At 40.0% G+C, this 16628-nt stretch overlaps 1 protein-coding gene across 1 annotated transcript in view; it reads right to left on the reverse strand.

Annotated features, from left to right (window-relative positions):
* TRPM6 (transient receptor potential cation channel subfamily M member 6) overlaps nucleotides 1–16628 on the reverse strand; it is a 162219-nt gene that overhangs the window by 106502 nt on the left and 39089 nt on the right. The window contains exons 4-6 of the mRNA XM_024252302.3: nucleotides 11544–11721; nucleotides 9407–9620; nucleotides 3394–3518 (exon numbers count right to left, since the gene is read on the reverse strand). Coding sequence (XP_024108070.3) covers nucleotides 3394–3518; nucleotides 9407–9620; nucleotides 11544–11721 — 517 coding nt within the window. The remainder of the gene's footprint in view (nucleotides 1–3393; nucleotides 3519–9406; nucleotides 9621–11543; nucleotides 11722–16628) is intronic.

Consider the following 16628-nt stretch of genomic DNA (forward strand, 5'->3'; position numbering starts at 1 on the left):
GTCTCACTCTGTTGCCCAGGCTGGAGTGCAGTGGTGCAATCACAGCTCACCACAACCTCAACTTCCCAGGTTCAAGCAATCCTTCCACCTCAGCCCCCCAAGTAGCTGAGACTATAGGTGCGCACCACCATGCCCAGCTAATTTTTGTTTTTTTTTTTTTTTTTTTTTTTTTTGTAGACACAGGGTTTCACCATGTTCCTCAGGCTAGTCTCAAACTCGTGAGCTCAAGCAATCCGCCAGCCTCGGCCTCGGCCTCGGCCTCCCAAAGTACTGGGGTTATAGGCATGAGCCACCATGCCCAGCCAAGAATGTGAATTGTTACCACCTTTCCGGAAGGCAATGTGTCACATTTTAAACGGTTATACAGACTGGTCCAAGCATTCCACTTTGAGAATTAATTCTAGGGAAATAAGCAAGCTAGTATCAAAGATTTACATATCTTATCATAATATTATTATTATTATCCTCAAAGGTGAAAAACAGAACGTGACCTAAATGGACAATAATAGAGGAATCATTGATTCAACACAGTACAGTATGATACTAGCTGACGTGAAAAATCAAAATGTTTCCTTGGCCTCCAGATGTGCTCTGCTAATACTATGTCCCAGCGACCAGGCACAGTGGATCCCGCCCATAATCCCAGCACTTTGGGAGGCCGAAGTGGGTGGATCACAAGGTCATGAATTCGAGACCAGCCTGGCCAACATGGTGAAACCCCATCTTTACCAAAAATAAAAAAATTAGCTGGGCGTGGTGGTGGGCACCTGTTATCCCAGCTACTTGGGAGGCTGAGGCAGGAGAATCGCTTGAACCCGGGAGGCGGAGGTTGCAGTGAGCCGAGATTGTACCACCACACTCCAGCCTGGGCAACACAGCAAGACTCCATCTCTGGGGAAAAACAAAAAACAAAAAACTATGTCCCACTAAAAGCAAACAGCCTTTACTCTGGGAAACAAAAAATATACACAATGAGCCTGGAATATTTTTTCATACTAAAAAGCAAGAAAGTCATGATAGACAATGGAATTGTATGGAAAGACAAGGAGACATCTTGAAAACACTCCACTGGCCAAAATGCATTTGAACATTATTAAGAATAATAGCTGCATTGATTAATGGATTGAAATATGACAAATATGTTTAAATTTATGAGTTAACAAAACTCATCATTCACCTTTCATTATTTTGAAAACTGGCAAATAAAAAGAAAAGAGTCAAGCATTTATTCAGCCCTTCCTATACAACTGTACCACAAGGTAAACCAAGTGATTGCTGAGAAAACGTTTCTCTATATGGAGTATTTAAGTATTAGAGTGTTAAGTACATAGAGCATGTAAACTAATAAACAAAGGACATTATAATTAAATGTCAGCATGTTGGAACTCTGTTGAAATAGTGAATCTATGCAAAGACTGCTAACATTATAAAAAGAGAGACCACCATATATTACAAGGGAAAGACATACCTCCTCCTATGGCATAAACTTACATAGAAAACCTGAACCTGATCATACCTCTCAATCAAACTACCAATTTACAGAAAAGAAGCAAAGAAACATGCTAAACACCACTACAAAAGATTAAATCTGGAAAATCCAAGCTGGAGGAAACTCTTCAGAACAAATGACCCAGTTTCCTCAATAAATAAATTACACACACATAAAAAAATGAGATGGAGGTAAAATCCATAGATTAAAAGTGACAAAAATAAAAGTAAGTCAAGAGATATATCAACCCATCACAATATATGAAACTTTTTTGGATAATGAAATCAAATCATTAAATAATGAAGACTTAAGAAATCCTGTTTTTGAAAAAAACATTATGAGGCAATGAAAAACTTGACTAGACTGGATAGTCAGTGATACTCAGAAATTCCTGGTAATTTTTTAGATATAATAACTTCATTGTGATTATATATTTTTCATTGTCCGTATATTTTAGAAAGAACTACTGAAATATTTATAGATGAAATTATTTGATGTCTCAAATTTGCTTCAAAATAACAGAGGGCGTCGGCTGAATGGATAAGGGAAGAGGCGAAACAAAATTGGCTATGACCTGGTAACTGTTGAAGCTGGAGATAGGTACATAGAAAACAGTTCATTTTTCTAATTTCTCTACTGCCTAATATGTTGGAAATTTTCCAAAATAAAAGTTAAAACAGGCTGAGTGTGGTGGCTCATGCCTGTAATCCCAGCACTTTGGGAGGCCGAGGCAGGTAGATCATCTGAGGTCAGGAGTTTGAGACCAGCCTAGCCAACATGGTGAAACCCCGTCTCTACTAAAAATACAAAAATTAGCTGGGCCTGGTGGTGGGTGCCTGTAATCCCAGCTACTTGGGAGGCTGAGGCAAGAGAATTGCTTGAACCCAGGAGGTGGAGATTGCAGTGAGCCGAGACTGTGCCACTACACACCAGCCTGGGCAACAGAGCGAGACTCTGTCTCAGGAAAAAAAAAAAAAGTTAAAACAACCCATAAGCATGTCTGTATTAATCGACATGGAGAAATAACTATGGCAAATAGGTAAGCTAAAAAAAAGCACATTTATCGCAATCAGTTCTGTTACCATTTTTAAATATACACTTTTTTTGCTGTACATATATACACACATACACAGAAAAAATTCTGAAATGATCCTGACAGAAATATTAACAGTCATCTTTCTTCTTTAGAACATTTTCTTATATCTGATATTTTACCAAAAAATTATATTAGTCTTACAAAGAGACTGAGACAAGTACATTCCCTTTGAAAGAATACATAGGATCAAAGAATCAATACACAAGAAGGAACGAAGCGGAGTAATACAAGATAACAGATGAGAACTAGAAGGGCCAAAATAAGAATGTCCCTTGTTTCACTACGGGCAAACCACTTCAAGAACCTTGGCTACTACCTTAAGTAAGACAGAAGTCCTTGAAGTGTTTTACACAGAGGAATGACATGATCTGATTTGTATATTTTATAAGAATCATTCTGGCTACTATGTTGAGACATGCTGTTAGGAGACAAAGGTAAGAGTAAAGATGGCTATTGCAATCATTCAGGCAACAGATAATGGTGGCTCGGAATCACTCAGTAACAGTAAGGGCAGTGAGAAGAAGAAATCAGATTTTAGATATATTTTTAAAGTGGAACTGATAGATCAAGTTTGAGTGTGAGACAAAGAGATCATTCCAGGATTAGTCCAAGGCTTTTGACTTGAGCAACTGCAAGGGTGGGACTGTCATCTTCTAAGACAGGGTGAGGGAAGCAGCAGAAAGTCAGGAGTTGGTTGTGAATGTATTACATCTGTGATGTTCATTCATTAGACATCCAGGTACAGTGTTAAGGTGGCAATTTGCACACGTGTTCATTTGCTTTTGTTATGAAAGGATTGTCTACTTACATCTTTTCCAATAAGGTCTCTCTGGTTCTCAATGACACCCCAAGGAGGGATTCCAACTGTCCAGATTTTTCTCAAGGAATGAGAGGAATGGGATTTCAAGGCATCCCCAACATGCTTGGACACTCCTATGAACAACCAGTTTAGAAGTCAAACTTTAATTCACAAATCGTGCAAAACAAAGAGACTGCCAGAAACAGACAAATAAATAGGCAAGCATATACGAAGGGCTATTCTTAGGGAGAGCTGCTGGCACAGTGGAATTAGTTTCTGATATCTTGGCTTCCTCTGTTCTTTCTAGACACATCTTCCTTTTATCATTACCTCTCTCTACCTGAACAATGTTACTCTGAGCCCTTTGGGCGATTTCTGCCTACAACTTCAGATCCGATCCTACTCTTGCCTAAGCAAAATGCTGTGCACTGTCCTTCCTCAGCAAGCCCAGCCCTAACATTATGAATGCTTATTATTATTATTATTATTATTATTATTATACTTTAAGTTCTAGGGTACATGTGCACAACGAGTGGGTTTGTCACATATGTATACATGTGCCATGTTGGTTTGCTGCACCCATTAACTCCTCCTTTAGGTATTTCTCCTAATGTTAGCCCTCCCCCAGCCCCCCACCCCCTGACAGGCCCTAGTGTGTGATGTTCCCCGCCCTATGTCCAAGTGTTCTCATTGTTCAATTCCCACCTATGAGTGAGAACATGCGGTGTCTGGTTTTCTGTCCTTGCGATAGTTTGCTCATCTATATCCCTACAAGGGACATGAACTCATCCCTTTTTATGGCTGCACAGTATTCCATGGTGTATATGTGCCACATTTTCTTAATCCAATCTATCACTGATGGACATTTGGGTTGGTTCCAAGTCTCTGCTATTGTGAATAGCGCCGCAATAAACATACGTGTGCATGTGTCTTTATAGTAGCATGATTTATAATCCTTTGGGTATATACCCAGTAATAGGATCGCTGGGTCAAATGGTATTTCTAGTTCTAGATCCTTGAGGAATCGCCACACTGTCTTCCACAATGGTTGAACTAGTTTACACTCCCACCAACAGTATAAAAGTGTTCCTATTTCTCCACATCCTCTCCAGCACCTGTTTCCTGACTTTTTAATAATCACCATTCTAACTGGTATGAGATGGTATCTCATTGTAGTTTTGATTTGCATTTCTCTGATGGTCAGTGCTGATGAGCATTTTTTCACGTGTCTGTTGGCTGCATAAATGTCTTCTAATGAAACGTGTCTGTTCATATCCTTTGCCCACTTTTTGATGGGGTTGTTTGATTTTTTCTTGTAAATTTGTTTAAGTTCTTTGTAGAGTTTGGATATTAGCCCTTTGACAGATGGGTAGATTCAAAAATTTTCTCCTATTATGAATGTTTTTTTATCCCTAATCTTACCCAATGTCCCAGCACAACATCCTGCAGATATGTCCCTTGTTCATTAAGGCAAACTAATTTAATAGCTTTATATACACAAATATTTCAAAGCTAATACATTGAGGAGTAACATGTTAATGTTCACCCTTCTGGAATTAATACTAGTAATTAGTACAGTAGCCAACACTTACTGGCCTACAGTAAGATTTCAGTAAATGTTGGCTACCTTTGTATGTATTTACACTTTAAGTAGGAATGTTTTTAGTCCACTTTACAGGCAAAAAATTGTGGCAATGAGAGTTTAAATAAATTGTCCAAGGTTTGTAGAGCTTTGGACAATTTATTTAGAGCTTGGATTTTGTAGAGATTGGATTCCAATTTGGGCAATTTGACCTTTTTCAAGAATAGACTTTGTTTTTTAGAGTAGTTTTGGGTTCACAGCAAAATTGAATGAAAAGTACAGAAAGTTCCCATGCCACGCCCTGCTCCCACACAAACACAGCCTCCCCGACTATCAGCATCCCCCATGAGACTGGTACATCTGTCACAGTTGATGACCCTACATTATAGGGTCATGACAATAGAATATCACTATTCTCCATAGTCCACAGTTTACATCAGTTTACATTAGGGTTCATTCTTGCTGCTGTACATTCTATGAGTTTTGACAAAGATACAATGATGTATATCCACCATGTTAGTATCACTGCCTTGAAAATATTATGTGCTCTGCCTACTCATCCCTCTCTCCCCTCAGCTCCTGGCAACTGCTGATCTTTCTACTGTCTCCATAGATTTGCCTTTTCCAGAATGTCATATACTGTAGTTGGAATCATACAGTAAGTAGCCTTTGAGATTGGTTTGATCTGACCTTTAAATCACAATACTGCATTGTAAGACTTATTCTTCCTATTCTTCCTATGTGTGGTACTGACCTTATATGTGTCATTAGCACAGAAGGAAAAATAACCTGCATATGGCATGGATCTGATGCATAGCAGCTAAATCACTTCCTCGTTCCTGGCATCTTCCCTTCCAACTCATTTTCTGACCCTCTCCCAGAGCCATCTCTAGAATCTGGGATCTGGATCACGGGCACACATCAATATCAAGTGTGGAGCCATCCACCCCAGTAGAGATTCTGATTCCATGGTTTGGCATGGTGTGCCAACATTGTTGTTGTTTTAAGCACCTTACATGTGATCCTAACACATATCGTTGGTTGAGACTCTCCGTAAAACCCAATTTGACCATGTTATTCCCCTATTCATCCTGCTGTTCAAATTCCTTTCAGGGCTCCTTGCTATGTAGAGAATAAGACTTCAGCATGGCACACAATCTGGCTCCAGTCTCCTTTGCAGTCCTTGTCCCTGCCACATGGCACACACTCCAGCCAGGAGCTTTATCACTTCTTTCTACACATGCCTTCACCTCTAGCTGTGTGCCTAACCCTGAGCTGCCACTTCTTACTTATGCCACTTCCTACCTTTCCCACAAGACCAATGCCAAGTGCTATATCCTTCCCAAGACTTCCAAGGTGCCCTCAGTTGAAACTAGAATTCATGTCCCTCTTCCTTGAATTCTCAAAACACTTCCTTTGAATCTCAACTATAACCCAGTCAGCATCAATTTCTCACTAGTTGCTTTTTGTCTGTCACAGCCCAACCCATCACTAAATTCAGGGTCCATGTTACTCTTCTTTCATTCCTAACACCTATCCAAATGCTTTTCACATAGTAGATTCTTAAGGCTTATGGTATTCAATTTAAGTAAATGTCAAAGATTCATGCCAAATTATGTTCAACTATGGTTGAGAAGCCTGTCAAGAATAGACAGGAGCTCATAAGCAGAGTTCAAATTTAAACGTGCATGGGAATCATCTGCGGATGTTGTTAAAATGCAGGTTCTGATTCTACAGGTCTGGGGTGGGGCCTGAAATAGGCACTTTCAGCAAGCTCTCAGTTGATGCTGATGCTGCTGGTCCAGGGACTAATCCTTAAGTAGCCAGGCCATAGAGGAGCTGTGGTTGAATCAGGTTGGACTGATTGTTTTATGTTGTTGTTGTTTTCTTTTTTCTTTTTTTGAGACGGAGTCTCGCTCATCGCCCAGGCTGGAGTGCAGTCGCCCAGGCTGGAGTGCCAGGCATGATCTCGGCTCGCTGCAACCTCCGCCTCCCAGGTTCACACCATTCTCCTGCCTCAGCCTCCCAAGTAGGTGGGACTACAGGCGCCCGCCACCACATCCGGCTAATTTTTTGTATTTTTAGTAGAGACGGGGTTTCACCATGTTAGCCAGGTTGATCTTGATCTCCTGACCTTGTGATCCACTTGCCTCGGACTCCCAAAGTGTTGGGATTACAGGCGTGAGCCACCACGCCCGGCCCTTTTTTTTTTTTTTTTTTAAGACAGGGTCTTGCTTTGCCACCCAGGCTGGGTAGAGTGACATGATCATAGCTCACTGCAGCCTTGACCTCCCAGGCTCAAGTAAACCTCCCACCTCAGCCTCCCCAGTAGCTGGGTCTACAGGTGCACAATACCACATCCAGCTAATTTCTGCAATTTTTTAGAGATAGGGTTTTGCCACATTGCCCAGGGTGGTCTCGAACTCCTGAGCTCAGGCAATTCACCAGCCCTCAGCTTCCCAAAAGGCTGGGATTATAGGCATGAACCACTGCATCTGGTCTGACTGTTGTTTAGTGGAGATCCAAGTATTTCTCATTTCCCATTTCTTCTGTTTATATGAAGTATTTCAATCATCTCCACACTACTCATTTGTGTTCCTTTAGGTTAACTGGCCATAAACTCAATGATCTTTTTAAGGTATTAAGTAAAATGAAGCATGACATGCAGTTAGTTATTCAAAGAAAAAGCCTTGCCCAAGCTTGTCTTTTTAATGAATGATGTGAAACTTCCCTACCCACCCACTTTACTGGAAATCAAATAAGAACTATACAATGGACTCAGAATTCTGCCAACTTCAGTTTCTTCCAAGAATGTGAAACAATCTCTATAAAATATGTACAATAAAGTATGCGTTACCTATTTGTGATGGGCCAAATCCCTTGGTTTTATTTTGCTTTGTTTTTTCAGTCATTCACTTCCTTCATTCCTTTTCAGTCAAAATGAACTTTGTTATGTCAGTACGAGGTGCTAAATGCTTAGGCAGATGCTCAGGCCCTTGCCTCTAGTACACAACCAGAAGGAGAGCTAACACACTGACTCATCCTAGCCTGTAAGGCAAAATGCCAACATTCTACAAGTGCTACAGGCAGTAAATGCTGTAGAAATTAAAAAACAAAAGTGAGTAGCTCTAGTTGAGATATTCAAGAGGCTGTTTGATGAGTGCGTTGGCATCCCGTGTAGATCTTAAAACATGGGCAAAATTTGATAGGAGACACTGGGCAGGGCATGCCAAATCAAAAGAGAGAAAAGTAAAGGGAAAATAGAAAACCACAGGTTAGGCCAGACACGGTGGCTCATGCCTGTAATCCCAGCACCTCGGGAGGCCAAGGTGGGCAGATCGCCTGAGGTCAGGAGTTCGAGGCCAGCCTGGCCAATATGGTAAAACCCCGTCTCTACTAAAAATACAAAAATTAGCCGGGTGTGGTGACAGGCACCTGCAATCCCAGCTACTTGGGAGGCTGAGGCAGGAGAATCGCTTGAACCTGGGAGGCGGAGGTTGCAGTGAGCCAAGATTGCACCATTGCACTCCAGCCTGGGTGACAAGAGCAAGACTTCGTGTCAAAAAAAAAAGAAAAAGAAAGCCACAGGTTAGTAACAAATTGGTAAGAGACAAGAGTTTATGGAATCACTAGTTCTCAATCCTGGCTGACATACTTCAGAAGCTCCAGACTAAAAGCCTCTAATTCATCTGGGGAAGAGCCTGTACATCTGTATTTTAAAAGCTCCCCAGGTTGTCCTTATGTGCAGACAGTTCACAAACACTGAAGCAAAGAAATAAGGTCAGAGCCCACCATATAAAATTCTTGAATTTCAGATTTTAAGAAGTATAGAAGAGTCAGTGATTGAGACGGTGAGTGTTTTGGCAATCATGCAGTTAAAAAAAAAAAAGTATCTACTCATGCCCAAAACACGCAATGCAAGTTTTACCTACATCACTGATTTCCCAAATCTGAGAAACTGACAAAGATTATATGAGTTTAGTGAAAGTCCAGGCCCACACACACTATGCACTTGCATGGATTCGATGTCCCTTCTAGCCTTACTGTAGTTGGGAGCTCAGGAAAGACTATTTTCTTTTCCAGAGGTTTATCTGAAGTTACATTAAAATAGTATATTCTGACAATGGTGAAAACACATTCCAGGAAAAACCTATGATTCTTCTGGGTTTATTTTCTAGTCACTAGGATTTTCATCTTTCTTCCTCACAGCACCACGTATCCTAGGAGCGCTACAGAGCAGAGATTATGTGGCACACTACCTGATTCACAGTTAGAAAGAAGACAGAAAAAAGAGAAAGAGAAGAGAGAGAGAGGAAGGAAGGAAGGAAGAAGAGAGGGAGGGAAAGAAAAGAAAGAGAAAGAGAAAGGAAAAAAGAAAAGAGGGAGGGAGAGAGGGAGGGTGGGAGAGAGGGTGGGAGAAACAGAGGGAGGGAGCTTTACCTGTATTGATGCCTTCAGTTATTATCCACGCTCCTGTTGTCTCTGCAGCTTTAACCAAACCTTGGCTGAAAATCTCTTTAAATTTAGAGGGCATAGTAAAGTTCTGGATGCCCCCATGGACTGAGATCACAAGCTTGGGCAGTTCCATTTTCCACTCTTTCAACATTAAATGTAACAGATGATCCAATTTTGTATCATAAGAAGTTCTAATATACTGCAAGAAAAGCACATGTAGGTGAACAGAACATTGTAAAAAAGATATGCCAGGCACAGAAACAATGAGCACACAGCAGGGCAACTGAAATGGCCAAAATCTAAAAGGAAGTATGTGGGATCTCTTTAAAGTTCATCTTCATGTAATGGAAATATTTACTTTTAAAAGATTCCACACTCCCATTAAGTTCCTTCTGGGAATTACAAGTCACTGTAGGAAAGCTTCCTCTGGTTTTCAAGGCTGGCCCACCAATGCTCTCCAGAGAATCTGGGGTGAGGCAGAAATACTTCAAAAAGGCAGGGTGCGGTGGCTCACGCCTGTAATTCCAGCACTTCGGGAGGCCGAGGCGGGCGGAACACCTGAGGTCAGGAGTTCAAGACCAGCCTGGCCAACATGGTGAAACCCCATCTCTACTAAAAATACAAAAAAATTAGCCAGGCATGGTGGCACACATCTGTAATCCCAGCTACCCGGGTGACTGAGGCAGGAGAATTGCTTGAGCCCAGGAGGTGGAGGTTGCAGTGAGCTGAGATCACTCACTCCACTCACACCACTGCACTCCAGCCCGGGTGACAGAGCAGGACTCTGTCTCAAAAAAAAAAAAAAAAAAAAGAAAGAAAGAGAGAGAAAAAAGAAAAGAAAAAGAAATACTTCGAACAACTGGCCAAAATCACTATGTCAGCAAACCTTTTCATCAGAAGCTATAACAAACAGGTGAAATGGGATTTTTTCATAAATGCTATGGCTTTCTGTTTACTTAATCATTTCACAGATTTGCATAATTTAAATTAAGATTTTAGAGCATGGACATTTAATTTATTGTAAATTTTACCTTCTAATCATTCCATTAAAATTGTAAATTTTACCTTCTAACCATTATCCCTCTGAAAACACTTTTGTTCTGAAACAAATACTTTTCACAAAACAGTCATCTCTTTAATCGTCAATGTAAGCAAAAGAAAAGGAAATCAAAGCCAGCAGGTAGACCCAGAATCATTTTTTATTTTACCTAATATTGTATTGCACCGTTGGCTTGCTTTTTCCAGCAAATGCAGATCACTCAAAGGATATTGAGATGAATTTGCCTCCCTTAAACTTATGCGAACCAACAGCAAGAATAAGCCAGATTTATAGGAAGAAGGACAATAAGAAACCATGAATTGTGAAACAAAACCGCAGGCAAAGATCTCCATACATGCAAATAGGAATTAACACATGATCCTCCAGAACGTGACAGTAATTTAAAACAATTTCCAATTCATCTTTGAACTTTTTTTCTTTTTGAGATGAAGTCTTATGCTGTCGCCCAGGCTGGAGTGCAGTGGTGCAATCTTAGCTCACTGCAACCTCCGCTTCCCAGGTTCAAGTGATTCTCCAGCCTCAGCCTCCCAAGTAGCTGGGATTACAGGCCCGTGCCATCACACCAGCTAAATTTTGTATTTTTTAGTAGAGACGGGGTTTCGCCATGTTGGCCAGGCTGGTCTCAAACTCCTGACCTCAGGTGATCCACCTGCCTTGGCCTCCCAGAGTTCTGGGGTTACAGGTGTGAGCCAACATGCCCAGCCTGAACTTCTTGATACATAATTCCTTTATTCCAAAATTAAAATATTAAAATTTCTGAACATCAGGAATGGTGCAGCTATTGAAAAATGTGAAGGCACAAATACTTTAAACAGGCAGAAACCTGTTAGTAGAAACCCCGTCTCTATTAAAAATACAAAATTAGCCAGGAGTGGTGGCCCATGCCTGTAGTCCCAGCTACTCGGGAGGTTGAGGCAGGAGAATCACTTGAACCCAGGAGGCAGAGGTTGCAGTGCGCTGAGATCGTGCCATTGCACTCCAGCCTGGGCAACAAGAGCAAAACCCCGTCTCAAAAAAAAAAAAAGAAAGAAACCAGCAAAACAATTTGGGTTATTAGCAAACCTTGGCATGGTGGGTGTGCTCTCCATCTTGGAAATTAATCGTGCCAAAAGTATCTGTTGGGCTTTTTGTTGTGTGCTTTTCAACAGACCATTGTTCACTTTCTTTACCCTTGGCAGCTGAGATGGTCCAGGAATAATCTATCCCAGCATGGTCTCCAATCAGTCGGCCACAGTAACACCTTAAATTCAAGACCAAAAAAAAACTCAACTTCAAAATAGAAAATAGATGCAATATGTCTACCTTTTTCTAAAGTAATGTATAGATGCCATATACTATTTCTTAAAACTTCACATTAAGGTTTATATTAGATTTCTAACATAGGACTGTCTTCTAAGTTTAGAAACACTATTAGTGGTTCTCTCTGTTGGCTGCACATTAGGATAATTTGGAGAATATTTTTTTTTTTAAAGGCAGGAATACCTTGGAGACATTGGAAGTTTGGTTCCAGTCCACTGCAATAAAGTGAATATGGCAATAAAGCTAGTCACACAAACAGTTTGGTTTCCTAGTGCATATAGTAGTTATGCTGACACTACACTGTAGTCTATTCAGTGTTCAATAGCATTACGTCTAAAAAACAATGTACATAACTTAATTAAAATAATTTATTGCTAAAAAACGCTACCAACCATCTGAGCCTTCAGTGAGTTGTAATCTATGTGCTGATGAAGGGTCTTCTCTCAGTGTTGATGGCTGCTAACTGATCAGAATGGTGGCTGCTGAAGGTTAAGGTGGCTGGGGCTATGTCTTAAAATAAGACGACAATGAAGTTTGCCACATTGATTGACTCTTCCTTTCACAAAAGATTTCTCTGTAGCATGTGATGCTATTTGATAGCATTTTACCCACAGTAGAACTTCTTTCAAAACTGGAGTCAATCCTCTCAAACTCTGCCACTGTTCTATCAACTAGGTTTATGTCATATTCTAAATCCTTTGTTGTCATTTCTACAAGATCGATCTTCACCAGTAGATTCCACTTCAATGAACCATTTTCTTTGTTCATCCATAAGAAGCAACTCCTCATCTAATCAAGTTTTTTAATGAGATTCAGTCACACCCTTCAAGCTCCAGTTTTAATCCCAGATGTCTTGCTATTTCCAGCACCTTCTACAGTGACTTCCTCCACTGAAGTCTTGAACCCCTCAAAGTCATCCATGAAAGTTGGGATCAACGTCTCCAAAACTCTCATTAATGTTGCATTTTGACCTCCTCCCATGAATCACGAATGTTCTTAATGGCATCTAGAATGATGAATCCTTTCCAGAAAGTTTTCAATTTACTTTGTCCAGATCCATCAGAGGAATCACTATCTACAGCAGCTAAAGTCATACAAAATATATTTCTTAAATAATAAGAGTTGAAATTTAAAATTATTTCCTGATCCATGGGCTGCAGAATGGATGTTGTGTTAGCAGGCATGAAAACAACATTCATCTCCTTGTAATATTTCCATAAGAGCTCTTGGGTAGCCAGGTGTGTGGTCAATGAGCAGAAATATGTTTAAAGGAATCTTTCTTTTTTAAAGCAGTAGATCTCAACAGTGGGCTTAAAATATTCAGTAAACCATACTAAAGACAAATGTACTGAGATTCAGGCTTTGTTGTTCCATTTATAGAGCACAAGTAGAGTACATTTAGTGTAATTATTAAGGGACCTAAAATTTTGGCATGGTAAATGAGGGCTGGCTTTAACACAAAGTCACCAGCACAGATACTGATAGACTTGCTCGATCCAAGGTTCCCAGAAACCTCCAATTGTCTCCTAACAAGAGAGTCAGCCTGTCCTTTGAAGTTTTGAAGCCAGACATTGACTTCTCTCTAGCTATGAAAGTCTCAGATGGCATCTTCTTCCAACATAAGGCTGTTGGTCTACATTGAAAATCTTCGTTTGGTGTAGGTACCTCATCAATAATCTTAGCTAAATCTTCTAAATAACTTGCTACAGCTCTGCTGTTAGCATTTATTGCTTCACCCTGAACTTTTATATTACAGAGACTGCTTCTTTCTTTAAACCTCATGAACCAACATCTGCTGGTTCAAACTTTTCTTCTGAAGCTTTCTCACCTCTCTCAGACTTCATAGAATTGAAAAGAGTTAGGACCTTATTCTGGATTAGTCTTTCATTTAGGGGAATGCTGTGGCTGGTTTGATCTTCTATCCAGACCACTCAAACTTTCTTCATATCAGCAATAAAGCTGTTTCTTTTCTTATCATTTGTGTATTCACTGGAGTAGCACTTATAATTTCCATCAAGCACCTTTCCTTTGCATTCACAACTTGGCTAACTGTTTGGCACAAGAGGCCTAGCTTTCAACCTGTCTCAGCTTTCAACATGCCTTCCTCACTAAGCTTAATTATTTCTAGCTTTTGATTTAAACTGAGATATGCAAGACTCTTTATTTCATTTTGTTTCACTAAGTGGCCATTATAGGATTATTAATTGGCCTAATTTCAACACTGTGGCATCTTAAGGTAGAGGGAGGCACAAGGAGAGGGAGAGAGACAGGATCAGTCAGTGGAATAGTCAGAACATATATAACATTTATCTAATTGGTTTGCCCCATCTTATATGGGTGCAGTTCATGACACTCCAAAACAATTACAATAGTGACATCAAAGATCGCCGATTAAAGATTGTCATAACAGATACAATAATGACAAAATAAAAAAGTTTGAAATATTGCGAGAATTATTAAAACGTGATGCAGAGACAAGAAATGAGCATGTGCCACTGGAAAAATGGCACTGACAGACTTGCTCAATGCAAGGTTCCCACAAACCTCCACATTATAAAAAATGCAATATCAGTAAAGCACAATAAAGTAACACACATGAGGTATGCCTGTACTAAAAATCTCTTGCATACTCATGTTCATAGCAGCATTATTCTGAATATCCACAAAGTGGAAGCAACCTAAATGTCCATCAGTGGAGAAGTGGACAAACAAAATGTGGTATATAAATACCATGGTATATGATTCAGCCGTAAAAAGGAAGAAAATTCTGACATATGCTATAACATGGAAAAACCTTGAAGACATTATGCTAATTAAAAGAAGCCGATCACAAAAAGATAAACAGGCCAAGGGTAGTGGCTCACGCCCGTAATTCCAGCACATTGGGAGGGTGAGGTGGGAGGTTCGCTTGAGGCCAAGAGTTCATGACCAGCCTGGGCAACATAGCAAAACCCTGTCTCTACAAAAAAATATAAAAATTAGCCCCGTGTGGTGGAGCAAATCTGTAATCTCAGCTACTAGGGAGGCAGGAAAATCACTTGAGCCTGGGAGGCAGAGGCTGCAGTGAGCCGAAATTACATCACTGCACTCCAGCCTGGGCAACAAAGCCAGACTCTGTCTCAAAACAAAACAAACAGTAAGAATAATTTATCATTTTATGCATTATCTACAACATGTTGAATAAAACTAACAAAAAATACAAATGTAGAGGGAAAGAGTTATAATTTAGATGAGTAATAAGAGCCTCTCTGACATTTTGGGATGGATGATTTTTTAAAAAATTTACGTAAAAAATAAAAAAAAAGAGCCTCTCTAGGAAATCAATTTGACATCAAGAGAGTTCTTATCTCTTGAAAATGAATATCAAGAAGCAGAGAAAATTTGTCATTTATTATAAATAATTGAGTACAGTTCCTACTGTGACTTTCACCTAACCTTGATTAATCAACAGATAAGTTGATTAGGTAAGTTGATTCTGCTTAGCTGCCTGGATATTAAATTTCTCTTTTCTTTAGATTTCTTGTCAATACAAACAAGTCAATTTATGGCCCAGTACATCAATAGACATTTAAGGTGCAAATTGTTTGCTTCTTTTTTTTCCCCTATAATTAAAGCTCATTCTCTTCTTAAAGGGAAATTCATATTTCTACATTTATGTACCTCCTTTGCAAGAAGGGCCCTATTATATTATTTTAAAGTTCTCGCTATACCTAATTCTCATTTAAAACAATTTTATTGTTTTCTGGTATGAACTTCAGTGACACATTTTTAAATGAGAATTAGATAGGTATAGCAGGAACTTTAAAAACTGAAAACATTTTTCTTATCGATATTTTAGTTTTTTTTTTTTTTTTTTTTGACAGAGTCTTGCTCTGTTGCCCAGGCTGGAATGCAGTGACACGATCTCTGCTCACTGCCATCTCCACCTCCTGGATTCAAGCAATTCTCCTGCCTCAGCCTCCCAAGTAGCTGGGATTACAGGGGTGTGTCACCACGCCTGGATAACTTGTTTGTATTTTTAGTAGAGACGGAGTTTCACCATGTTGCCCAGGCTGGCCTTGAACTGCTGACCTCAGGTGATCCACCCACTTCGGCCTTCCAACGTGCTGGGATTACAGTCGTGAGCCACTGCTCCTGGCTATTTTACAATATTTTTCTAAAATGCACACTTTTAAGAAATTATCTTCATCTATTAAAATCTTCAGACCTGGGTTTGTTTACAAGTTCCAAAAAGCCTAGTCATCGATCTTATGAGTCTACAAACCACACATGGCTCCATGCACTAATCCACCATGACATTATTCCTTTCCTACCTTGAGTACACAGACGAGGTGTTCTGCAAGCCAACAATGGTCTTTTCACAATTAGGTGCAGCTATTCACACACCATCAAGTTTTAACTGAAAATGGCTGACAATGTCAAGTACTAGCAAGGACACATTTCCTTTGTAAAACAAATTTTTTAAATTATTATTAGTTTTAACATTCTCACTTTTTAAAATTTTCACTGTTTAGTTTGAGGTAAGGTCTTACTCTGTCACCCAGGCTGGAGTGCAGTGGTGTGACCATGGCTCACTGCAGCCTCAACTTCCCATGCTCAATCAATTCTCTCACCTCAGCCTCCCATGCAGCTGGAATTACAGGCAACGACTATCACGTCCGGCTAATTTGGGGCTTTGCCATGTTGCCCAAGCTGGTCTTGAACTCCTGGGCTCCAGCAATCCTTCTCCCTCAGTCTCCCAAAGTGCTGGGATTTTTAATCATTATTTTAAGATGTTAATTTGCATTCAATATTGTCAAAGGCCGGCTGCTCTGATGGTAGTAGGTTATCAGAACTTACTAACATTAG

This window comes from Pongo abelii, chromosome 13 (genome assembly GCF_028885655.2).
Source record: "Pongo abelii isolate AG06213 chromosome 13, NHGRI_mPonAbe1-v2.0_pri, whole genome shotgun sequence".
NCBI classification, from domain to species: Eukaryota; Metazoa; Chordata; class Mammalia; order Primates; family Hominidae; genus Pongo; species Pongo abelii.